The following is a 26786-nucleotide window of genomic DNA, read 5'->3' as shown; positions in this document are numbered from 1 at the left end:
CCTACTGTTTGCTCTGTGGTATACAGTAAATTTCCGTGTGTGATAGCCCAAATTTGGTTTGATAGCCCAAGACACAGTGTGTGCTTCATGTTAACAGATGGTTTACACATTGAAAATGATTCTGTACTTTGCCACATTTGAGCATCTAAGCCTATGACAGTGTTCCGGGACATGTCAGTGTTGTTCTTAAGCTTGTTGTCTTTCCTCTTTGTGCATTCCAGCCAGGTAAGGTGTTTCACCTTGTGCTTCAAGATCTTATGTAGTTCCTTAAATTTAAGTTTATAAAACAGAATTATTTGGACATGATAGGTAAATTCGGACACTTAGAAATAGAAGGTATAAGGAGATAGGCAAAGTCTTTGAGAACGAAGACTGTCTCATTATAGTCTGCAGAATTACTGCTTTGGACATAGTTCACGGACCATAAATTAAATCAGCAAACTTTCTTTCATTTGCATTTTCTAGAAACTAAAGCTTTACTAAATAGCACTGACTAATTTTTTTAATTACTGTAAAATCAAAGTCTATAATGCCTGTGTATTTTGAGTTAGCCAAGGCTTGATTTTCAGAGGATGCAGAAAAATTCACATGAATACCATGCCTACCCACTATGTATCATACAGTAGGATTTTTATTATTTATTTTTATTAGATAGTTTATATATTTATATTTTAAATGTTATCCCTTTCCCGGTTCCCCCTCTCCCATTCCCCTCTCCCCTTGTTTCCATGAGGATGCCCCCCATTCACTCACTCCCACCTCAACCCTCTCTTATTCCCCTACACTGGGGAAACCAGCTTTCACAGGACCAAGGGCTTCTCCTCCTCCTATTGATGCTGTTCCTATTAAGGCCATCTTCTGATGCATATGCAGCTGGAGTCATGGTTCCCCCTATATGTATTCTTTGGTTGGTGTTTAGTCCCTGGGAGGTGTGGTGGGTTCGGTGGGTCGATAATTTTGTTTTTCCCATGGGGTTGCAGTCCCTTTCAGCTCCTTCAGTTCTTTCTCTAGCTCCTTCATTGGGGACCTCCTGTTCATTCTGATGGTTAGCAGCTAAAAGCATCTTAATCTGTATCAGTAAGGCTCTGGCAGAGCCTCACAGGAGACATCCATATTAGGCTCCTAATAGCAAGCACTTCTTGATATTAGTAATAGTGACTGGTTTTGGTGGCTGCATATAGGATGACTCCCAGGTGGGGCAGTCTCTGAATGACCTTTCCTTCAGTCTCTACTCCACTCTGTCCCTGTATTTCCATCTGTGAGTATTTTGTTCTCTCTTCTAAGAAGAACTGAAGCATCTACATTTTGGTCTTTCTTCTTGGGCTTCATATAATCTGTGAAATATATCTTGGGTATTCTGAGTTTTTGTGCTAATATCCACTTATCTGTGTGTCCATACCATGTGTATTCTTTTGTGTCTGGGCTACTGGATTGATAATTTAGCATATAAATCTGATTGATAAATTGTTGATCATTGAGTCATGATTTTACAGGACTGTGGGGAATGTAAGCAAAGCTCCCAGCTGGGAAAGAGACAGTCGGGAGAGGGCGGCACATGGACCACCTGGGTCTGAGAGTACTTGGGGGGCAGCGTGGAGCTGCTGAATGAAAGACACCCCGAAATGCCATGTGGCCCTAATGGTGCTGTCTCTAGCATGGGATAAAAGGTTACCACTTTTTTATTTTCACCACAACATTTACGGGTGAGTATTATTTCATATGACATATGTGTCATGTTTGCATTATCCATCTATTGAAAGACATTTAGGTAGCTTTTATTTCCTAGCTATTGTTAATACAGTAGAAATCCCCATGACTGAGCAACTTCCCATAGAATATGATTCTGCATCCTTTGGGCTTATGTTAAGGAAATGAATAGTATCACTGGATCATGTGGTAGATTTTTTTTATTTATTTATTTTAGCTTTTTGAGAGTTCTCTACAGTGGTGACCAGAGTAGCTATACCAGTTTGCAACCTCACAAGCTGTGAATCCCCTCTGCCCATAGCGTTTGTTGTCAATTTCTTGACCTTAGCCATTCTGACTAAGATGAAATCTCAACATAGTTCTAGTTTTCATTTTCTTAATTACTAAAGAAGATATTTGTATCAATTTTTATTTCTATTTTGGAGAACTTTCTGTTCAGTTTGATACTTCAGTTTTAATTTAGTTTTCTGATTCTTTGTTTTTTGGATTCTTTATATATTCTGGATTTTAATTTTTTGACAGATACACAACTGGTAAAGATTTATACTGCTCTGTAAGCTTCCTTTTCAATTGGTTGACTGTTCTCTTAGCCATATAGGAGCTTTAGAGTTTTTTAAGGTACTGCCTTAATTCCTGGGCAGATGGAATCCTAATTCACAAAGGATTCCAATATATATATATATATATTCCAAAATTATAATTCACTTTATAAGTGGCAAGCTAAATAGATGGGTGTGTGTGTGTGTATCTATATGTGCACATACATTTATGTATATATGCATTTGACAATGATAATTGACGAAGTCATGAATTTGGAAGGGCAGATGGAGTAGGGCTAGTAGAGGGGAGGAACAGGAGCGATATAGATACAGTGTACGTGCATGACTTTCACAAAAATGTAAGACCATTTAAAACTCAGAATATTTGCATTTCCTCTCTATTAAGTAATTTAAACTTAGTAAATATCTAATACATGATTATTAAATTATGAAATCAGCATCTCCAGTGTGTCTTTATGTTTCTAATAAATAGTTTTGTATTACAACAAAGCTAGTATTATTTTAAATATTAAAAAATCTAATTACATTCTCTGGCATCAATAGAAGAGACCTTTGGTCCAGCAAAGGCTCGTTTTCCCAGTGTAGGGGAATGCCAATGTGCTGAGGTTGGAGAGGGTAGTTGGGAGAGGGAGAATACTCATGGAGGCAATGGGATGGGGAGGGGGGTAGGATTGAGGGAAGGGAATAACATCTTAAATGTAAATGCAGAGAATATTTAATAAAAATGGGGAAAAAAGAAATCTAATTACACAAAATGTAGAACTTGACAAAACTACTCACAATAAGCATAGTCTGCCTGAAAGCAGTTTTTGTTAAGTGAGACACACTATTGTAGAACACCACCATAGGGCTTAGAGAGCTAAGAGACTAGTGAGGTAGTAAACATTTTTAATGAGCTGTGTAAGCAGTCACGGGTCCATGGTCAGTCAATAACTAAAATGAGCTCTCTGGAGATCAGCTTCTTTAGGCAGGTCAACTAATGTTGAAAAAAAAGCAATTTGTTTCTTGAACAGAAAATGAAAAAGAGACTTAGTTTAAAGGCAGGCCCCAGCTTTCCTCTCTGTGGGATTTTCCCTGGGAATTCATTTCTAATAGGGCACTTAGCATTTCAGGAGTAAGAGATGCGTATCTTGTGACTTATTTAGACATTGTTGTTATGACAGAATAGTTTATGGCTTTAAATCTATCATTATCTACATGTTCCATTTTATGCTAATTCCTGGTGCATAATGTAGGTCCAAGAGAAGTTGTGACTTGGTCGTTAATAAGCCTCTTGTTAGGGTCAAATGACAAAGGTGAACCTGAGTTTTAGAACTACAAGTGCCATTTCTTTCTCCCTAAGAATTCAAAACAAGGGCTATTAGTAGGTGGGACAGGCAAGAACTGAAAAGGGAATGCAGTTCCACACAATTAAACCTTCATGGAGGACAGGAAGGTGTCCACACTGGGGGAATGTTAATCATGATGGCATGAGATCAGGTGTTGGGTCCTCCCCGGGGAACAAGAAGGCATTTATGAAAGGTAGTCATGTGACGGCAGGTGCGTTTTCAGACCTAAGTGAAAGAAAGACAGCATCTGCCTAGGGGTGAGGGTGGTGGAGACTAGACCCTGCAGCCAGGACAATAGGCTTCTTCCCAACAGAGTAGAGGGTTACAGATATGAAGAGGGACAAATGTGTGTGTGTGTATCAAAATGAGTATAATAATAATAATACACATGCTATTCTCAGGAGAAGTCAGTCAGCGCAAACTAGATAGATTTTCTGTTTTTAATTTTAAGAGAGAAAATATAAAATTGGGTGCTTAGGGCAGTGGGAGGTTCTGAGAGGAGTTGGGGGAATGGAATGAATTTGATCAAAATATGTTGTATGAAAATTTCAAAGAATAAATAAAAATGCAGTTTTAAACTACAGTACATGTCACTGATAAGCAGATATTAGCCCCCAGAAAGCTCTGAATACCCAAGAAACAATTCACAGACATTATGAAGCTCAAAAAGAAGGAAGGCTAAAATGGGGGTGCCTCAGTCCTTTTTAGAAGAGAGAACAAAACAGTCATGGGAGGAAATGCAAGGCCAAATGGAGAAACAGGGATTGAAGAAAAGATCATTCAGAAGTTGCCTCACCTGGGGATCCACCACATATGCAGCCACCAAATCCAAGCACTATAGCTGATGCCAAGATGTACTTACTGGTCAGAATCAGATAGAGATGCCTCCTCAGGGACTATCTTAGAGTCATATAGAGCTGGGTGTGTCAGCAGCTTACCATCAAACTGAACTTGGGGACCCTAATGAGGGTGATAAAGAAAGGACTGAAGGAGCTGAAAGAGTTTGCAGCCTCATGGGAAGAACAACATTATCAACCAACCGTACCCTCCAAAACTCCAATGGTCTAAAACACCAACCTCTGTGCACACATTGAGAGACCTATTGATCCAGTTTCATATGTAGCTGAAGATAGCAGTGTCTAGCATCAATGTGAAAGGAGGCTTTTGGCCCAGGGAGGGCATGCTTTCCCAATGTAAGGGAATGACATGGCAATGAGAGGGTGATTAGGAGGGAGTGCACCTTTGTGAAGGCAAATGGAGGGGAAGAAGGATGGGAGTGGGGTGGGGGAAAGGGATAGCACCTCAAATGTAAATACAGGCTATCTAATAAAAAAATGAGAAAAAAAGCTTTAAAAACAAGAAAAAATACAGTACAAGTGATGTGAGATGTGTGTGTGTCTCTATATTCCCTCACTGTCTTCACTAATACAGAGTACACCATTCACGTGGATCTTCATTTTCAAATAACAATTCCCAGCCAGGGCTTTTAGAGAAAGAATGATTTTAGGGCTGAATAAGCTCACCTGGAACCTACTTGGTCCAAAACATTAAACATTTCTCAATGAATGAATACACATGTCAGGAACACAGACGGTAAATACACAAGGCCCACTCACCACACCTGGGAGCACTTAGCTTTAGGACAATAATGATGAGCTCCTGGACATTCAGTGAACAAGCAGAAGCCCATTAATCCCTACTGGCATACATGTGAGGAAAGAGAATGCCTTTCCTCTCAGATAAAGATGGAAGGAATGTGGAATTTTAAGTCATTATTTGTCTGTCACCATAGTAATAACTAACTTATCCAATAGATAGGAGAAAGAAACTTCATGAAAGAGAAATCTGCAGACAAGTTTTAATCAAGTGGCCGGAGTGAACGTGACTGGTCAGAACATGAGTGTGGGTACGTTTTGGTTTGGGTGGAATGGACAATTCTGATACGATTGTTGGAACTTGAGGTTTGATGTCATGACAGAAATAAAGGAATTAATTTTTTGATGGTTATAAAGTAAGAGTATCCTTATTTGTAGTTAATTAGAAACTGTGTAGGAATAGAAATGGCATTGTTTTGGACCATTTACTACCAAATGAGACAGACATTAAAAAACGAAATGAAAACATTGTATCTCTTCTGCCAATTCTAGGATTAGGTCAAAATAAAACTGTAAGGCCAGGTGTGGTGGTGGCTCATACCTTTAATCCTGGCATTTGGAACATTTGGTAACAGAAACAGGTGAATCAATCACACCCCCACACTCCCAGCCCCTGCTTTGTCAGTTTCAGGCTAGCCAAGGCTTGATAGTGAGACCTTGTGTCTAACAATAAAATAACAACAGCAACTACAAAGAACAGATCGAAGGCACCCTAGTTTCAGTCTGAGTGACTGCAGAAACCTTTATTTCACCACACTACCCCAAGTCATCCTGCAGGGTCTTTCCAATAAACAGAACTCCTCAGCTTCCTGAAACCTTCCAGGAAAACTTTAGTATATGAAGCTCTTCCAGCTTTCATTGACCTGGGAATATCTGAATTTCTCCCTATTTGGGGAAGACAATTTAGCAGGAAAGAATTCTTAAATAGTAGATTTCTCAAAATTTCAGTCATTATCTTCGGCTTCAAAGTTTCTGCTCAGTGATGGACCCTAATCTTGTGCGTCCCTGAATCTGAAGTCACTTGTCTACCCCCTTCCATGATTCTGTCTCAGACTGTCTTGGTAATGGTTTAGACACAAAGCAGGGTCCTTACATACAGTTTATTAACCTACATATGTGTTTATGCATGCCTTCCATAAAATTCAAATGCATTTTAGCTGTTATGTTTTGAATAATCTTTCCCTTTTCTCTCTTCTCCTTAGATTCCTACCATGCCTCTATGTATCTCTCAATGATGTCTCATAAATTCTCAGGCTCTGTTCACCTCTGTCTTTTACCATGTTTGCAGGATGGAAATTCCACTGTGATTGCTTTGCTCAGACCCATCAATCTGCTCACTTGTACTTTTCCCATAAGAGTATGTTCCATTACTTTTCTTTCATGGCTGTGATGAAGTATCAGAAACAGGCCCACATTTTAAGGGAGTACAGCCATAGTGGTAAGGGCATAGAAGAGGAAATGGTGGCAAAGACAGAGAGGTATCCTCATCCAGTATACACCAAGAAGCAGAGCACAATAAAGCTAGCACTCAGCTTGCTTGTTACCTTTATCTTCAGCCTGGGACTGCAGTCCCTGGTCCATCACCACCTACATTTAAGGTGAAACTTCCTTCCCCATTTAAACCTCTCTGGAAATACTAGTACAGACAACCCAAGGGGAGACTTCATTAATGCTGTAGGTCAGTGGTTCTCAAGCTTCCCAATGCTGCAACTATTTAATTTGCTCCCTCATGTCTTGTTGACCCCTTAACCAGAAAATTATTAAGTTGCTACTTCATAACTATAATGTGACTACTGTTGTGAATTTCAATGTAAAATTTGTGTTTTGGACTTAGTGAAAGGGTCATTTGACTCCCAAAGAGTCGACACACAGGTCGAGAACCACTCCACACTAGCCATTTCTCCATTCAATATATTTGACGCTCAAAATGAACTATCACAGAGAGCTGTTTCTTAGGGTTTTTGTTTGTTGGTTGGTTGGTTTTGGGGGTTTTGGGTTTTGTTTTGTTTTGCTTTGGGGGGGGGTCTGCAATTTTGTTTAGACTCAAGTATTCCTGTATCTCTGTTTTGTTCTTTGAACATGTCTGAATAGTTCTTCCTTAGACATGCTTTTTATGGGCTTATTATTTTTCTTTGCCATTATTCCCCGTTTGTTTTTGCTACTGAAACTAGATTTTTTAAAAATCTAATGATGTAGCAACTCTGAAAAGTAGATTCTCCTCCTTTTCCAGACTTTGGAGATATGAGTATTACGTGCATGCTTTGCTTGCTTTCTCTCTGCCAAGGGTCACCCTAAAATATAGACTTAAAATCCAGTCGGGCTCGTCTAAAGCCTGTTGTCTACTTTCTCATCTAAGTTCCCGCCTAAGACAAAGCTTAATTTTACATTTTTATTTTCATGGCTAAGGATCAGATCTCAGGCCTTATGCATAACAGACAAGTGGAAACTGTATCCCCAGCCAGCGGGGTGGGGGGGGGGCATTGCTTCAGTATGTTCTAGACTTCAATTTCCTGTCTCTACAAAAGAAGGAAGACTTCAAGAGGGACACACCAGATAAAAGTTATCTTTTAGCTTTGGGCATAAATGGAGCTGACCTTAGAGCTACAGAAGGTAGAGAATTCCAGAGCCACAGCAGAGTTTCTTTCCACACCATCAAGAAATAGATGCAGGAGATTTGGTCTGGTTTTCCCCAAAGCATAGCATCTGATTCTCTTAAAGCAGAAGGTAGAATTCCTTTAACCTAACAAAACTGATTTCATAGAATTGGCTGGAGACTCTTGGCCAGCCCCCAGTTTGCAATGTAAGCTATGGGGAATGACTTGTAGTCCAAGTCCTAAGGGTGACTACTAGCAGTGTCCCTTTTTTGCTTGGAAGCACAACCTTTATACTATTAAGACTTTTGGCTGATTGATTAAGACTCACCCACATTGCAGAGGTGTTATCTGCTTATAATCCATAGGTTAAATGCTGATTTATTCAAAAAAGCCCTTCACAGAAATAGCCACAATAATGTTTAACCAAGCATCTGTGTACCATAACCACATTACCTAGATACATGGCATGTGACACTGTCTTAATGCAGAATAATACTATTAGACAATGTGTTCTATGGCCTTTTACAGTGAAAAGTTCTGTGTGTGTATATGTGTGTGTGTGTGTGTGTGTGTGTGTGTGTGTGTGTGTATTTAATTTGACTCTCATTCATGTAGTTTTGTCGTTGTTCTTCATTGTTTTTAGAACGTTGCTCTATGAGTTGTAGCAAACCACGTCTGACATATATTAGAGTACATATTCCATGTCTAGCATATTAGATATCTCTATCACCTCTCTAAAACACCTGAGCACCAATCCTGTGCATCGCTATTACTGGACTTGAGACTTATACAATAGGAAGAGCCATCAAGTACTGTTGGCTGGGCCTAGAATAGTCTGCAAATTTCCAAACAAAGCAAAAAGCTAAAGATCATTAGTATAAACCTGTGCCATGTCCCTGTGGCTGTGATTGCTGTGGGTTGTTGCTGTGGCTGTTCAGCCCTGATCTCTCTTTGGCCTCCTGTTCCTTTCCATAGTACCTCACTAGCTTAACTTTTCTGACTGGAATTTTCCGGCCATCAACATCCTCCCGTTTGAGGCAGTTATATAACTATCCACTTTGGTGACTTAGCCCTTTCGTTACTCTCTGGACAAAATGCCTTTCCTAATCTTTTTACTTCCTGGGGCTATTAAACTCATGCTTTGGATCTGAGTAGCCTTTTGAAGTAATTTATGCCAATTTTCATGATTTTGTGTTGTTTTTTTAATCTCCTTAGCTTTTTTCCTTATGGGAATTTATGAAAATTAGAAATGCAGTTAATCCTCAAAAGATGAGTTTCTCTCAGTTTTATTTCACCCCCATGAAAGTTAAAAAGGTTATCTATGGATTCGAATCTTTATGGGTAAAATGATTTTGAAATTTAATGGGCACTGCAGAAGCATGTTGAATGTAGTTTAGGCAATGCCTCCCTGGGTTTGACTGTTTTAGAATTGAATGTGTGCCTGTTTTTAATGTTATAATCTCTGAATATTCTCAAGAACTCCTTTCTCTACATGGTTATATCTTTCATTTAGTTTGTGTATATGTGTTTTCCTAATTTACTACAGTTTGCTCTGGGGGAGTTATGTGTAACATGTTCTTTTCCCCTTAAAGATCTCAGAACATACCAAATGATACATGAGACTCTAAGGGTATTATCTTCTGTTACATGAGCCCAGCCAGTGGTCTTCGTAGGGGATGTCAGCACTAGCATGTGTATAACCTATTTTTAACATTCAGGAACAGTTGTACCTCTGTCAAGTTATTATTGTAATGTGATCCCTTAAAAATGGTTGTCAATGTGATTCTTAATATATATTTACCCTCTTAGTAAATGTACAGAGAATTGCTTTTGTTTCCATAAGAAGTGAACTTCCTCAGAATTTTCTTCACATTCAAGCTGTTTAACCAAACCTCTTAGAGGCCAAGTGTTTGTCTCAGAAAATCCTTAATGCCAAATGCTTATAAACTAGAAATGTAATACAAATTCCTATAAATCTAGTGCCTCTTTGGCCTTAAAAACTCAAGACTGCCTATTGTTCTTTTGAATTTGATGTTTAAGGTCTAACTTTACTGGGACTTTGTAATTTGGGCCCCTGTGTTCTAAGCAATATAAACCAACGTTAAATCTCATTGTTGTAAACAGCACTGGCTACTCACAAAAATGAGAGAGAAACAGGGGATGTGGTCTCGCAGAGACAGCTGTAACCAACCTGGACCTCAGGAGAAAGCATACTAGATGGAATCATAAGGCCTTCTTGCTGCTTGACTGAGCTATGGTATTCTTACCCTTAGGTATCTCTATTCAAGATTAACATTTTTAAAGGAAAAACAATAACATGTCACATGTCCTACTTTAGATTCTGTCCTCAATGTTCTGCCCATTAGAAATTCCAGCACTAGGTCAGATATGACCCTGTACCCCACAAAAAAAAAAAAAAAGAAAAGAAAAGAAAAGAAAGAAAGAAAGAAAGAAAGAAAGAAAAGAAAAGAAAAATGAAAAAAAGAAAGAAGGAAGAAAGAAAAGGAAAGAAAAGAAAGCCAATTCTGGAGGCATAATTTCTATACCTAGATAAAAATAATATTGACTATCATAAAATGTCACTTTCATGCTAGGAACAAACCTTGACTTTTACTTGGTTATGTGTGGCCTTTTTTACCCTCTTCTCTTTACATCTCATTTAAAAGTTATTTGACCTTTTAAGCTATCATTTTTAAATTGAGACAAAAATAATTAACAAATGTCAAATATAATTTAGTTTTCATAAATAATTAAATATCTTTAGAATACATTTTTAAATTTAAGATCATGTTAAATTAAAATTTCTTTTAAATTCCATTTTCATAAATTATGATGCTATTCTATAGTCCAATCTTAATTATATTGCCTTTGGTTAATTGAAAATATAAAGCAAAATAGAATACATAAAAGTATCCTTAATTTTTCTTAATTATAAGATGTATGGAACAAAGATAGAGGCTAGTTTTGGAAAAGATATATTATGGGTTAGTACAATTTTTCAAATATACTGTTGGGAAATATTAAGAGTGAACTTTAAATTTTTATTAGATAATTTTACTTGATTTCAAAAAATAATATATTTTAAGAATGTTTTTCTTTTAAAATAACATTTTCAGGAAAAAATGAAGAGAATAAATTAAAACTATATATATATTTTTTTGTCCCGCTAAAACTAAGGGAAGGAAAAGTTCTCTAACACAGAGCCTAGACCCCATAGGACTGGCCAAGAATGGCTGGTCAACCTTGGAAGTGCCCATTTGGCCATATTGGGCTTTTATTTTCATAGTAGAAAGTAGATGTTATCTTAAAAGAATAAAGTCTCAATTAATGCTTTCTTCTACTGGGCTTATCTGATAAGCAGCAATAGAATAGCCTTAATGGGACTCACTGGGGAGGGGACATCAGAGAATGAAATCTTGTGGCTTGGATGGAGGCCTGAAAGTCCAAAGGCCAGGAGCATTGAGCCTTTGGAGAAGACGAAGTCACATTCATGAGGAGCCAGGGTATGTGTAAAAATCAGGGGGAGGGGAAAGACCTCGATCCACATTACTAGGAGTTATTCCTAACCAGGTGGAAATAACATAATGATGATTAGAGGGCCTGGAGATACCTATTTATTATAGTTTGTATTCTTTCTAAAGAAAAAAACTGATACTCAAAAGATGGTCTTTGGGAATGTATGATGATGTATATAAAGTGGTTGTGAGTGCTTTAAACATAAGGAAACTTTAGAGGAGACAGACATGTTTAACTTGATTTAAACACTGCTGTGTGTATGTATATTGAAACACCATGAGGTTTCTCATACATGTGTATAATTTTGTATTTTTAATCAGTTTAGATGAATTTAAACTTTTAGAAAGAACAGGTGTCATGGTGAGTACTGGTTTAGGTAGATGTATGTAGTTCAAAACTTTGAGTCAGACGACACGTTACTTGAACAAGGTTAATGAATGTAAAGTAATTGTATGTGTATTCTCAACTTAACTGCTGTGTGTATGACACCATATGAGACGTTCTTCTGATCACTGAATCTGTTCAGAGTAAGGAGGAGGATAGGAAGCACCATTCAAACAGTAAATACTTCTCAAACAATGTGATACAAATAGTTTGCTAAGGAAACAATCATAAGAGAGGGAGACCAGTGCGAACGGGCAGAACAGAAGCCACTATGAGAAAGTTAAGATTTCGGATGGGACTTATAGCTGTGTTGAATTTGGACACAAAAATAGAAGCAGGATCAGTCTGCATTTTAGCTACATGGACATCCTGATTTAGGCTCCTTAAAGGTGACGCTTCAGCCTGCTGGCAGTTCTGAGGGAACAGACTGCTCCCTCAGAAAAGTGCATAGCAGTTAGGATCTCTTAACATGAGTGGTTAATACAATAAACCATCTTGTCTCTTCTCTGTAGGTGTGTCTGCACAGCTCAGCAGCACCCGGCATCGCCTGAACACATCTGTAGGAACACCATTTTGGATGGCTCCTGAGGTCAGAGAGTTTTTAGGGAGCCAAGTTTAATGTTTTTAGACCCTTCCTGTCTTTCCTTTTCACATATACTTTTTCTCCCTAAATGTGTTGGACTATACCATAAGAAAATGTCTCCTGTGTTGCTTTAATGTGGGATATTTATGTGGGCAAGGAGGATCGTGGGGGATTTGGGTAATCTATCTATGAAGGAATGTGTGAAGATGAAAGATGAAAGAGCAAGTCCGATGAAGTTTTTTTTAATTTACTTTTAGTTGTCATGCATGTATCTGTAGTGTGAAGGTGTGCTTGCTTTATTTTTATGTTTTATTATTATTGCTGTATTTCCATTATTGTCTGGTGTTTTGATACAAGGCTTCTGTATCTTCTTTCATTCTTCTGAATGCTGAGAGTACAGGTGCAGTCATTGTCAGGGTCCAAATCTGAAATGTAGCAGCCTGGGTTCAGCTCAAGCAGGACTCTGACACAGTAAACACTCAGCATCTTCAGAAGACAGCTTTGTAAAGTGGGTTTCTGTTTCCCAAGAAAAGCCATTACTTTCCTGGTGAATCCTACAGCCCTCAAATCTGGAGAGAGCATCTAGTTCTCTAGTCACACAAACAGGCCCCCAGCAGATCAAATTTCCATGCTAATTTCCAGACTGTTCAGGTAACTGGCCTATCTCCCACTACAACATAACCCCTTAGAACTGGCAAGGTGCCCTGCCCCCTAAAGAGATATTTCTACTATCATTTTGCTCTCCGGAGACAGGCCTGGCTCCAGTCAGATGCTCTCTCTGCCTTTTTGCTCTGCTTCCCGTTCCCCCAACCCACCCACCTCCACACACACACTAAGATGGCCTAGGCAACATAATCCCTAATAAACCTTTCTTTTACCCACACAGAAGTCTAGTTCACTGGTTTTGCAGTACCCCCACTTATGTTCACTATCTGACTGTACTTTGTTTTGAAATAATAAATATTTTATGAGAACCCTTGAATTTGTTAGGTAGGATTCATGCTCATGCACCCATGTTTTGAGTTCCTATGTTAGACTGACAGTCAGTCTGGGAACTAAGTACAACTTTAGTAGATTTTTTTTTCATTATTATCTTGAGAGACTTGTAGATAAATTGCTAATGTGGCTGAAAGTTCAAGATTTAAATCTTCTCCCAAAAGTCCCTGTTTAATTCCTTTAATCTTTTTAATTATGTTGGTCAATAAAGAGCACATATTTTTGAAAACTCTGCACCCATTGGGAAAAGCTCTGTTATTTATATATGATGTTCTGGGGAACAGAGGGAGAAGAGGTTTAAATGCTACATTAATATTGCAAAACCTTCCAATTAAATTTGTTTAAAAATGAAATCCTTGTATGCTGTTTCTATTTAACTATTAATTCAGTTATTACTTACTTTTGAAAAGTTAAAATGTAACATATAGGGAAAAGATACAATTTTAATATGTATTTTTGAAGCTCCATTGGTTTAGAAAGTTTTTAGCAGGGTCCACATCTGAGAAAATTATAGTTATATAAGTGGGCACAAAATTTACTGACAGAATCTGAGATAAGAGCCTCTTCAGGATTTGTTCAGAATGAGAAGTCCTCATTTTTGTAAATTTTAAAATGTAATAAAATGTTCAGATAAAGTAAATAAAGTGTTTAAAATGCAATGCTATGCTAAATATTACATTTATTTGCATATATTCACAATTAGAGTATAAGGTTATTATAGCATGATATAAGAAATATTGAGGCTTTATGTTTTATATTAATTTATAGTAAGAAAATCACAATTTGTTTGGCTGTAGTAGAAGCACTCCTTTATATGTGACGGTAGTCACTCTTTTTATATTGTTTTGTGCCTCTTCTCTTCTCTGCACTGCATAGTCTCTAATCTTGAAGAACATACTCTGAATAGCCAGCTTTCTAGCTGCAAGGTATCCCATATCCACTATTACTATGTTGTTATTAATAACATTACTGTTGGGTGGAGATGCTGCTCTGTGTAGAGGAATTACCCAGCTTGCATGAGGCCCTGAGTTTAAGCCCTGGCACTGGGGATATCAAAGCACTTAATGAGATATTTCTAAGAATTAGAAGTAATTAGTAAACACATATAATATGTTCATCATTAAGATATATTTTAGTGTTTTAAAATTAATCATTTAGAAAATAAAATTTTTGGTTAGCATCTTAAATTTTAATTCTACTTTAAAGACAGTATACTTTGGTTACATAGAGCCAATTCTTTCCAGTTTAGAATAAATGTGCCAGAATTGAAGGACCAAGTGACCACAGCAAGTCACCACACAATTTACTATACTAATCTAGAGGAATGCACAAGATATGTGTACAGATCCAGGGGCACACAAACCAAGATTCTGAGCAAACTGATATAAAGGGAAGTGTTCCAAGTTGCGATGCCAGATAACTGTGTTATCTGGAAAGATGTGTATTACCTTGATAATGTTACTAGAAAGAAATGAGGTATATGAAACACACATTAATTACGTATGCTAGAAAGCCTATAATCCTCATATTCGGGAAGGCTGAGTCCTGAGCTACATAGCAAGGCTTTAGGGAATAAGAGAACAGAAAGGAAGAGCCTATGATCTGAAACCAACAAGAATGGGAGGAAGGATGCAAGCCCTGAGCTCCCAATTCTACACACAAGCACACGTTGCATAGAGGCCATGATATACGAGACAACAGAAAGAAACACGTGAACATAAAGTTCATGTGAATGTTTTTTCATAGCTTTAGAGTGACATATGTACATTTGCAGTTCTGTGACGGTTAGAGGACTGAGCACCATCATCTCTATAGTCGAAGTTGAAGCATTCTATGTTCCTAAGAGAACTTCTCACTGTGTGACTTTGTTCTTGTTGTTTCTTTTGTTTCTTCCCTGACCCTAGTCTGGCATTAATCTAGTTTTCAATGTATGGATTGGTTTATTCCGAACAGCTTGAACCAATGGAATCAGAGCATGTGTCCCTTGTGTCTGTTTTATTTTTCCCTCCCACTTGGTTTATTTTCAGGGTTCAACCCTGATGAAGCATTTATCAGTACACTTTCTATGTCTAAACAAAATTCTCTGTATGTCTATATCACATCATGTGTATCTACTCTTCAAGCAAGAGATAACTGGTTTTTCTATTTTTCGTCTCTGCTTGTGAGCAATACTGCTTTAATTTTCATATGAGATTTTAAAATAGAACCCAGGACTCTCGTGCTTGCTTCTAAGACCTTGGAGGATGAATCCATAAACCTCCATGCAGCAGGACTGAGAAAGAAAAGGCTATAGAGCTATGAGACAGCAAAGGCTTGGGGCAAGGACAAGGAAGACAGATGCAGTCAAATGCTGCTGATAGGCTTTGTTCTTGACTGTGGGTGAGTTCACAAGAAGTAAACAGAAAGGCATAAGAAGATCAATGTTTAAAGGCAAATAAGAAATATGTTATTCATGTGTGTATAATGTATAGTATATCTGTCATTTATCTTTCATCTTTTAATAATTTACCGCGTACCCTATCATCTATCTATCTATCTATCTATCTATCTATCTATCACGTACTTGTCATTTATCCATCTTTCTGTATCATCTATCATTTTACCATCTATCACGATATATAGAGATATAGATATATATCATCTACATGTAACTATTTATATATCATCTATCACTGCTATCTATATATCATCTATCACTGTATTAATCATCCATCTGCCTGTTATTTTTTAAGAACACTGATATGTTTACATTTAGATACTTCCTATTATAGGTTTCAGTAACAGGTCTGAAGGGACTCATTCATCATGAAGAAGTAACCTTTCTTTTTTTTTTTTTTCATTTAGAGAAAGAATAACTGTTTTATTTTTTTTAAACGACTTTATTTTGCAAAACAAAGATAAATGTAAAGATTTTAAACTTTTTTTGCTTAAAATTATACATTTTTGTCAGTACTGTTTTTTCAGACATTAAAATAAATTTTACATAAAACCATGTGAATATGTTTTTTAGTCAGTACTTGATTTTTTTCAAGGGCTTGACAGTATGCATTGAAAACCTACTAGTTGTAATAAGCGTAAAGTACATGCAAAACAAAACGCAACATGGAAATAGTCAAAGTCTTCTTGTTTTGTGAATATATGTATATTTTTTGTTTTCTTTATTTCTTGGACTTCATACAGTCTGTGAGTTGTTTCTGGGGGAGTGCAAGCCTCTGGGGTTAGCATCCCACTATCAGTGACTGCATATTATGTCTGTTCTTTTGTGACTGGGTTATCTCACTCAGGATGATCTTCTCTAGATGCAGCCATTTTCTTAAGAATTTGGTTAAGTCATTGTTTCTGGTGGCTGAGTAGTATTCCATTGTGTATATGTACCACAATTTTTGTATCCATTCGTCTTCTGAAGGACATCTGGGTTCCTTCCAGCTTCTGGCTATTATAAATAGAGCCGCTATGAACATTGTGGTGCATATATCTTTGTTGTGTATTAAAGTGTCTCTGGGGTATATGCCCAGAAGTGGAATAGCTGGGTCTTCAGGTAGTACTATATCCAATTTTCTGAGGTATCGCCAGACAGATTTCCAGAGTGGTTGTATTAGCTTGCAACCCCACCAACAGTGAAGAAGTGTTCCTATTTCTCTGCATCCTCGCCAGCATCTGCTGTCATCTGAGTTTTGGATCTTGGCCAATCTGACTGGTGTGAGGTGGAATCTTAGGGTTGTTTTGATTTGCATTTCCCTGATGGCTAAGGATGTCGAGCACTTCCTCAGATGTTTCTCGGCCATTCGGTGTTCCTCAAGTGAAAATGATTTGTTTAGCTCTGTACCCCATTTTTTAATAGGGTTATTTGATTCTCTGGTGTCTAGCTTTTTGAGTTCCTTGTACACCTTGGATATTAGGCCTCTATCTGATGTGGTGTTGGTAAAGATCTTTTCCCATTCTGTTGGTTGCCGTTTTGTTTTCTTGATGATGTCCTTAGCCTTACAGAAACTTTGCAATCTCATTAAGTCCCATTTGTTAATCTTTGACCTTAGAGCTTGAGCCATTGTTGTTTTGTTCAGGAAATTTTCTACTGTGCCTATGTGTTCTAAGGTTTTCCCTACTTTCTCATCTAATAGTTTCAGTGTATCTGGTTTAATGTGGAGATCTTTAATCCACTTACACTTGAGCTTTGTACAAGGAGATAAGAATGGGTCTATTTTCATTCTTTTGCATGTTGAGTGCCAGTTGGACCAGCACCATTTGTTGAATAGGCTGTCCTTTTTTCATTGAATGTTTACTGCTCCTTTGTCAAAAATCAGGTGACCATATACATGAGGGCTCATTTCTGGATCTTCTATTCTATTCCATTGATCCACTTGCCTATTTCTGTACCAGTACCATGCAGTTTTCAGCACAATTGCCTTGTAATATAGCTTGAGGTCAGGGATAGTGATTCCTGCAGATGTTTTTTTGTTGTTGAGGATGGATTTCGCTATTCTAGGTCTTTTGTTATTCCATATGAAATTGCACATTGATCTTTCCAATTCTATGAAGAACTGGGTTGGAATTTTGATGGGGATTGCATTGAATCTGTAGATTGCTTTTGGTAGGATGGCCATTTTTAAGATGTTGATCTTTCCAATCCATGAACATGGGAGATCTTTCCATTTTCTGAGATCCTCCTCGATTTCTTTCTTTAGAGGTTTGAAGTTCTTGTCATACAGGTCCTTCACTTCCTTAGTTAGAATCACACCAAGGTATTTCATAGTTTTTGTAACGATTGTGAAGGGTACCTTTTCCCTAATTTCTTTCTCCACATGTTTGTCCTTTGAGTATAGGAAGGCTACTGATTTGTTTGAGTTAATTTTGTATCCGGCCACTTTGCTGAACTTGTTTATCAGCTATAGGAGTTCTGTGGTGGAATTTTTGGGGTCACTCAAGTACACTATCATGTCATCGGCAAAGAGTGATGTTTTTATCTCATCCTTTCGGATTTGTATCCCCTTGATCTCCTTTTGCTGTCTAATTGCTCCAGCCAGGACTTCCAGTACTATGTTGAATAGGTAGGGAGAGAGTGGGCAGCCTTGTCGAGTCCCTGATTTTAGTGGGATTGCTTCAAGTTTCTCGCCATTAAGTTTGATGTTGGCTGTTGGTTTGCTGTATATTGCTTTTATTATGTTTAAATATGGGCCTTGGATTCCTGTTCTTTCCAGGACTTTTAACATGAAGGGGTGTTGGATTTTGTCGAATGCTTTTTCAGCGTCTAGTGAGATGACCATGTGATTTTGGTCTTTAAGTTTGTTTATATGGTGGATTACATTGACGGATTTCCTTATGTTAAATCATCCCTGCATCCCAGGGATGAAGCCTACTTGGTCATGATGAATGATGGTTTTGATGTGTTCTTGGATTCGGTTTGCAAGGATTTTGTTGAGTATTTTTGCATCAATGTTCATAAGTGAGATTGGTCTGAAGTTCTCTTTCCTTGTAGGGTCTTTGTGTGGCTTAGGTACGAGGGTTATTTTAGCCTCAAAAAATGAGTTGGGTAATATTCCATCTGATTTTATCTTTTGGAATAGTTTGGCGAATATTGGTGTTATATCCCCAATAAATGTCTGATAAAATTCTGCACTGAACCCGTCTGGACCTGGGCTTTTTTGGTTGGGAGGCTTTTTATGACTTCTTCTATTTCTTTAGGTGTTATAGGGTTATTTAGATGGTTTACTTGGTCCTGGTTAAACTTTGGGACCTTGTATCTGTCTAGGAATTCGTCCATTTCCTCCAGATTTTCCAATTTTGTGGAGTATAAGTTTTTGTAGTAGGATCTGATGATTTCTTGAATTTCCTTAGTTTCAGTTGTTATGTCACCACTTTCCTTTCTGATTTTGTTAATTTGGATACTCTCTCTTCGCCCTTTAGTTAGTCTGGCTAGGGGTTTATTAATCTTGTTGATTTTCTCAAAGAACCAACTCTTTGTTTTGTTGATTTTTTCAATGGTTTTTTTTTGTTTCTATTTGGTCTATTTCTGCCCTAATTTTGATTATTTCTTGCCGTCTACGCTTTTTGGGTATATCTGCTTCCTTTTGTTCTAGGGCTTTTAGCTGTGCTGTCAGGTTGCTGATGTGAGCTCTCTCCAGTTTCTTTGTGGGAGCACTTAGGGCTATGAGTTTTCCTCTCAATACTGCTTTCATTGCATCCCATAGGTTTGGGTATGTTGTGTTATCGTTTTCGTTGAATTCTAGAAAGTCCTTAATTTCTTTCTTTATTTCTTCTTTGACCCTGCTATCCTTTAACAGAGCGTTGTTTAGTTTCCATGTGTATGTGGGCATTTTGTTGTCTTTGTTGTTGTTAAAGACCAGCCGTAGACCATGGTGATCTGAGAGGATGCATGGGAGTATTTCAATCTTCTTATATCGATGAAGGCTCGTTCTGTGTCCAATTATGTGGTCAATTTTCGAGAAGGTGCCATGGGGTGGTGAGAAGAAGGTGTATTCTTTTACTTTAGGATAGTATGTTCTGTATATATCTATTAATTCTAGTTGGTTCAAAGTCTCTGCTAGTTTTGCAGTGTCCTTGTTCAGTTTCTGTTTCCCTGATCTGTCCATTGGTGAGAGTGGAGTATTAAAGTCTCCCACTATTATTGTGTGGGGTGAAATGTATTTTTTGAGCTTTAGTAGAGTTTCTTTTTTGAATGTGGGTGATTTTTTATTTGGATGGAGCATATATGTTAAGGATTGAGAGTTCCTCCTGACAGATTTCCCCGGTAATGAGTAAAAAGTGTCCTTCTTTATCTTTTTTGATAACTTTTGGTTGGAAATTTACTTTATTCCAACCAAAATAAAGAATATTAGAATAGCCACTCCAGCTTGCTTCTTGGAGCTGTTTGCTTGGAAGTTTTTTTCCCACCCTTTTACTCTGAGATAGTGTCTGTCTCTGTCTCTGAGATGAGTTTCCTGTATGCAGCAAAAGGATGGATTTTGTTTATGTATCCAGTCTGATAGTTTATGTCTCTTTATTGGGGAGTTGAGACCATTTATGTTAATAGATATCAAGGAATAATTGTTTCTGTTTCCTGCCATTTTTGCTTTTTTTGGGTTGAGTTGTGTCTGTGTTTTTTTTCTTCTTTTAGTTTTCTTGTTTAGGAGTTTTCTTGCTTTTACTACGCTGTATTTTCCCTCCTTGTATTGGGTTTTCCACCTATAATTTGTTGTAGTGCTGGGTTTGTGGTCAGATATTGTGTGAATTTTGATTTGTCTTGAAATATCTTTGTCTCTCCATCGATGGTGATTGATAGTTTTGCTGGGTATAGCAGCTTGGGCTGGCACTTGTGCTGTCTTAAGGAGTGCATGATGTCTGTCCAGGCTCTTCTAGCTTTCATAGTCTCTGTTGAGAAATCGGGTTTGAGTCTGATTGGTCTGCCTTTATATGTTACCTGACCTTTTTCCCTTACTGCTTTTAGTATTCTTTCTTTACTTTGGGCACTTGATGTTTTTACTATTATGTGTCAGGAGGTATTTCTTTTCTGGTCCAACCTATTTGGAGTTCTGAAGGCTTCTTTTATGCTCGTGGTCATCTCATTCTTGAGGGTAGGGAAGTTTTCTTCTATGATTTTGTTGAAGATATTTACTGTGCCTCTTAGTTGATACTCTTCTCCCTCTTCTATTCCTATTATCCTTAGGTTCGGTCTTCTCATTGTGTCTTGTATTTCCTGGACATTTTGGGTTAGGAGCTTTTTGTTTTTTGCATCTTCTCTGGCTGTTTTGTCTATGTTTGCAATGTTGTCTTCTGCCCCCGAGATTCTCTCCTCGATCTCTTGTAATCTGTTGGAAATGCTTGCTTCTGTGACTCCTGATTTCTTTTTTTGGTGTTCTGACTCTAGGGTTATCTCTTTTAGCACTTTCTTTATTGTGTCAATTTCTGTTTTAATTTCCCTCTTCCATTCCTTTATTTCTTTGGTTCTGTTTTCGTCTCGTTCTTTGAGTTCTTTGAGTATTTTTCTTGTTTCTTTTTTAAAAGCTTCTGAATCTTTTTGCTTTTCCTCCCTTTCTTGTTTAAGTAACTCTATCAGCGTCTTGAGGCATGATTTCAGGTCTGTGTTTTCTTTCTCTGGAGTGTTTGGAATTCCGATGTTTGCTACTATTGGAGAGCTGGGTTCTGGTGTTACTAGATTGTCTTGGTTTCCTTGGGATATACTCTTTCTCTTTCCTCTTGCCATTTTGTTGTCAGTGATATGTTCTTGCCTTTCCCTTGTATCTGGTCTGTGTCCCTGGTACACTTTCTGTGTGCACTCCGCAGAGATCTCTCTACTCCCCAGCAGCCCAGGTTCCGGGTGGCAGCTGGGCCAGGCTCCGCTCTGCTTACTGAAGTCGCCTCCGGGTGGGAACAGATGTTCCTAAGATCTGTTCCTGGTCTCAGATGCTCAGCCTCTCTGAGCCACCTTTCCGGCTGGTAGGTGGGCCAGGCTCCGCTCTGCGTCCTGAAGTTGTCTCCGGGTAGGAACAGAAGTTCCTAAGATCTGTTCCCGGTCACTGGATCGGGGAGGACAGGGCAGGTCAGGGCAGGGGGTGCCCTTTCCGTGTGCACTCCGCAGAGATCCCTCTGCTCCCCCGCAGCCTAGGTCTCCCACTCACCAGTTGCTCAGCCTGTACGAGCCACCTTTCCGGCTGGCAGTTGGGCCAGGCTCCACTCTGCGTCCTGAAGTCGTCTCCGGGTGGGAACAGAAGTTCCTAAGATCTGTTCCAGGTCACAGTTGCTCAGCCTGTACGAGCCGCCAGAAGTAACCTTTCTTAAAACGGTTATGTGAAGGTTACCAGCTCAACTCTTGTGAGCCTACACAGGGGTTTTTGATGTGCGATGGAGTCACCAGATAAAGTTAAATTCCCTTTTTGTGATCACTGTGAGCAATGATCATTTAATGATCTTCTGTATTTGCACTTATACTTTTAGACATGCTATGAAGGAAATCAATACAATGACTTTTCTGTATAGTACTATATTACAATATTACAAAACCATATCCCTCCCTTTGACTCTGTCATATTTGGCTAGTGGCAGTTGGTTGCAGTTTTAAAATTTAGTGAGGCTCAAAACAAACCCTTGTAGCCTTCCCAGGGTGCTTGTTTTTATTGAGTTGACGTTTTTGTCATTAATGGTTTAAGCCATTTGTACTCTCCCCAGTTTTCCTCATTTATCCCTGGGTGTTTTTGTGTTCTAATTGGAAAGTAAGGTTACAAGCTATTGAGCTAGACTGCCTGAGTTTATTTCCTTTACCCATTCACTGTCTTCACTCTGAGATGTGCTCTTGGCTCCTGGGTTACGGCCTCATCTCACCCCTCCTCAGATGGCTGCTGAGAGAACACACCATGGCCAGCTGTGCATTTGATCACAATCCACATAGGGCACCATTTTTTTCCTCTTCACAATATAGTTTCTAAACTATTTCCATTCAAAGGTGCTGCAAATCCTCTCTCTGCAAACCTGCTGTGGTGTTGTCTGTGAGTGGAATAGAAATATGACTACTTGTATCACTTCTTTTCCTTCTAAAATCCTGCTTTTATCTCTACTTAGCTCTCAACTTTACCAGGTTAAACACTTAGATGTCTCGCTGAGAATTTTCCTGCCTGTTTGTTGAAACCTTGAAGCTTTCCTTTTCTTCTTTTGTCTTCTAGGTGATTGCCTGTGAACAGCAATTAGATACCACTTATGATGCTAGATGTGACACGTGGTCCCTGGGTATCACGGCTATTGAACTTGGTGATGGAGATCCTCCACTAGCTGAGCTGCACCCCATGAGAGCACTCTTCAAAATACCAAGGTCAGGCGACCAGCGGGTCCAAGATCAGCGGCCCATTTTTCCCTTCTAGGGACTGACTTCCTACCATAAAAATAGAAAGAAGTGTTCTAGAAAGTTTGAAGACTAAAGGCCCATGTAACCTAAGTTGTCCTTGAAGTCACTGTGTAGCTGAAGATGACCTTGAAGAAGAAGATCTTCTTGCTTCATCACCTTTGTGGGCCTATACATGAGCCATACTATGGCCACCTTAAGGGTGTATGCAGCCTTAGGTCCCCTTCAGCTGGCCAGCTGGCCTTGTTACCCACAGTATTTACCTGCCAGCTTGTACTACTTCAGCTGGGTAGTTTCTCTTTTATTTTACATATGCATTGCTAAATTCTAGGTGTTGTTAAAAGATGATGTCCACAGGACACCGATATTGTTAAAAGATGATGTCTTGGGTTTCAGCACCAATGTTAGGAAAAGGATAAAGAGAGTGGGGGGATATGGCCCGTGGAGGTAGGGGGAGGCCTGAAGGTGAGGGGGATGCCTCTGGGGGATACATGTTGAGAATCTCAGAACCAGCCACATGGCGGTATAGTACGGAATAGAGTTTATTCAGGTCATGGGGGAGTTAAGAGGATAGTAGAGGCAGAGAGAGAGAGGAGAGGAATAGAATAGTAAAGGAGTAGAGGCCGGCCATGAGCACATATGAGGGGAGGGGAAAAGGAGGGGTAAGGAGGGAGAGCAAGAGAACAAGAGAGCAACAGAGAAAGGAGGGGGCAAGCAGTCTTTTTTATTGTGTTAGGTCTCTGGGGTGGAACATACCTGGCTACTGCCAGGTAACTGAGAGGAGGGGTATACCTGGCTGTTGCCAGGTACCTGAGGGGTGAAATTTACAGAATTCTAACACTAGGTGTCTGAGAATGTAAAAAAAAAAATCCATCTTAATTATAAACAGACTATTTTTAGGGACCATAAGAATTTATCCAGATCCATTGATTCTAAGCATGCTACACACAGAGCTGTGTTGCCAGGGTTCCAGAGGGAGTGAGTAGTACATGAGATAGTCAATACGTACACATGCTATTAATCAAAGGTTGTGATTTCAACATGTGAATATATACCTGGAGTTCAAGTGCTGTAGTCCTAAAGAAATAATACCGCCATGCGATACTTATTCCTGATGGGGCTCACTTTGAAATATTTTACGTGTCAATAAGTTTTACTAGCAACAAAGCATTAAATGTTGTTTATTACTTTGGAACTTCCTGTGTTAACTCTGAATTATAATACATTATTCTTTATATTTCGATGTCAGGTTATTGTGGGTTTTATAAAACATGTCACTTATGTGGGGGAAACAAGATGTGGAGGAAAGAGAAAATCCTCTATATACATTTCAAGAGAAATATGTTTTTTCTAACATCTATTGTCATTCAGTGTATAAGGTGAAGCCATATATGCCTAAGTCACCTTAGTCATATTGCAAACCTCCATATTTGCCCTGTGTCTTCACCCTGGGTGGTAAGGACACAAACAGGAAGGATAGAGAGCCCTGATCTGTTATGCTTTAGTAACATGTCTCCTGAGTGTTCTACAAAGTGCATCCTGCTAATCGTTTCTTACTGTTTCTGCAGCTAGTGTGTCTTTTAAAGGGAACACTGAGAATGCTGCTTGTAGACATATGTGGGAAGGAGGTATGAATAGCTACAGTTCCGGGTGTTATGAAATTGACAAACTTTCTTATGCCCAAAGCAATCCAGTGTAGCTCATAAAAGGATGTTTTCAGTGGACAAGAAACGAAATAAAAATTGTTGGCTGAAAAACAGTACTTTTTCAAATGTGCAAATCAGCAATCTTTGACTAGTCCTCCTGACTGAAAGGCACTTGGGGAGCTTTGGCGTGATCTGGTTTTAATGAGCCTGTACCGACTGCACATTAATTTCATTATAAGCTGTTTAAGGAGCAGTGCAGAACTGAGGACAAAGTATTTCCATCCCCCTAATGAAAAAAAAACGAGCTGTTAGAATTAACATAAAGCGGCACTTCAGCAAATTTAGCCATCATGGTTGATCAATGCTGCTTGATTACGGTCACATCAGCCTCACTATCAAGTGATGGCCCTTTGTGTGCACAGATGCTCTAAAACCAATCCCCCCCCAAAAAAAAATTGTTCAGCTTAAAAAAAATGAAAAGAATTAATAACAAGATCCTTTAAGCAGCATTCAGAGAACTATAGCTAATGGCCTTTTCCAGTTCTTTGCTTTTGTCACATACAATCATGCCTGCTTCCTACCATGTTCCTAGGAACAAAAGAACAGCTGGGGGAGGCTCTTGGCCTTCCCTGCTGTGGCTTGCTACCTGTTCAGGCACCTCTGTGTACCAGCACCTTCCTTGGAGCCGACTCTAGGACTCTTTCCCGTTGCTCATTGTTTCTGTTCTGACAAATATTGGCATTTCCTACTAAGTCATTTCACATAAAAGCCAAGATGATTCTTTAGAAGAAAAAAAAAATAATAACGGGAAAATTGGGTTATACATTAAATGCTTTCAGAGAAAATAGGAAGCTGTCATTTTATATAAAGAATAATGAATAGCTAATTATCTTTCTTGGAATTGGGAACTGACAAATCTTTGATGCTATGGGCAGAGCCTGGGACTGCAGTAACCCTTTGCTCGGAGCTCTGCTTCTCCTATTTCATCATCTGATCAATGGACAGCTCCCAACCTTAATTCTTGTTTCCCAGGAATCCGCCCCCTAAACTCCGGCAGCCTGAGCTGTGGTCTGCAGACTTCAATGACTTCATTAGCAAGTGAGTAACAATAGTCAGAAATACAGATAAAACAATACCAGCCTGCTGTGACTTGCCAAGGTGTGGATCCAGGCTTTTACAGTTACCACTTCTCTTATCTGTTCAGAAGCTCCAGAGGTCTCCAATATTTCCACTCCACCCCCATTCCCCCCCCCAAAAAAAAAATAAAAGAAAGAGAAAGAAAAGAAAATATTTATTATCTACTAAGGGTTCAGTGAAATTACTGCTGTTTAAACAGCAAACTCTGAGTCAAGTGTATTCACCTGCCTGTGGTCAGGCTTCCAGAGACCCTTTATCACCTAGGCACTGGCTCATCTGCCCAGCTGCCTTTGCAGCATTGCCCAGAGCACATCCCACCCGTGCTTCCATTACCTACTCAGTCAGTGATTTAACCCTTCATTTGTCTGCATCACTGAAGCTACAGCCTCAGGACATGTCATCTCAGTCAGTGGCTCTAAGGATCTATTTATCAAAGGGCTTCTGCGTTTGAAATCTGGAGAACAATTTCACTTGGCAGCAGTTCAATCTCTCTTTTTTTTTTTTTTTTTTGTGAAGAGTTTGCCTCGCCACAATTAATTACAAGTGGGTCAGCCATTTAGAAAACTCAGGTCCTCGGAACTTTTCACTATTTTTACTGTCTTTACCTAAAACAAACAAAAAAAAAAAAAAAAAAAGGTAAGGGGCGACTCCTGTGTGTAAACAGAAGGGAAGGATGGTAATGGTGTAATGTGTCAAATCACTCCGCAAATGCAGACAGGGCACATTGCTGGCACTGGGGTTCCTGCCAAGGCATCCATGTGTTCTTCTAAAGACAGAAACTTAGATTTAGAGTCTATAGGCACTCGGTTGGGACTGATAATTTTGTGGAAGTTTTTCTGGTCAAGGTACCGTAA

General features: G+C 38.8%; 1 protein-coding gene across 1 annotated transcript in view; it reads left to right on the top strand.

The window, feature by feature from the left end:
* MYO3A (myosin IIIA) overlaps positions 1 to 26786 on the top strand; it is a gene marked incomplete at both ends in the record, with an annotated part of 195162 nt that overhangs the window by 24329 nt on the left and 144047 nt on the right. Inside the window, 3 exons of the mRNA XM_080918614.1 lie at positions 12257 to 12333; positions 22974 to 23119; positions 25828 to 25893. Of these exons, the coding sequence (XP_080774740.1) occupies positions 12257 to 12333; positions 22974 to 23119; positions 25828 to 25893 (289 nt within the window). The remainder of the gene's footprint in view (positions 1 to 12256; positions 12334 to 22973; positions 23120 to 25827; positions 25894 to 26786) is intronic.

Source organism: Micromys minutus (assembly GCF_963924665.1).
Source record: "Micromys minutus genome assembly, chromosome: 6".
NCBI lineage: Eukaryota > Metazoa > Chordata > Mammalia > Rodentia > Muridae > Micromys > Micromys minutus.
The sequence above is the reverse complement of the archived record's forward strand: the minus strand, read 5'-3'. Positions and strand labels throughout refer to the sequence as shown.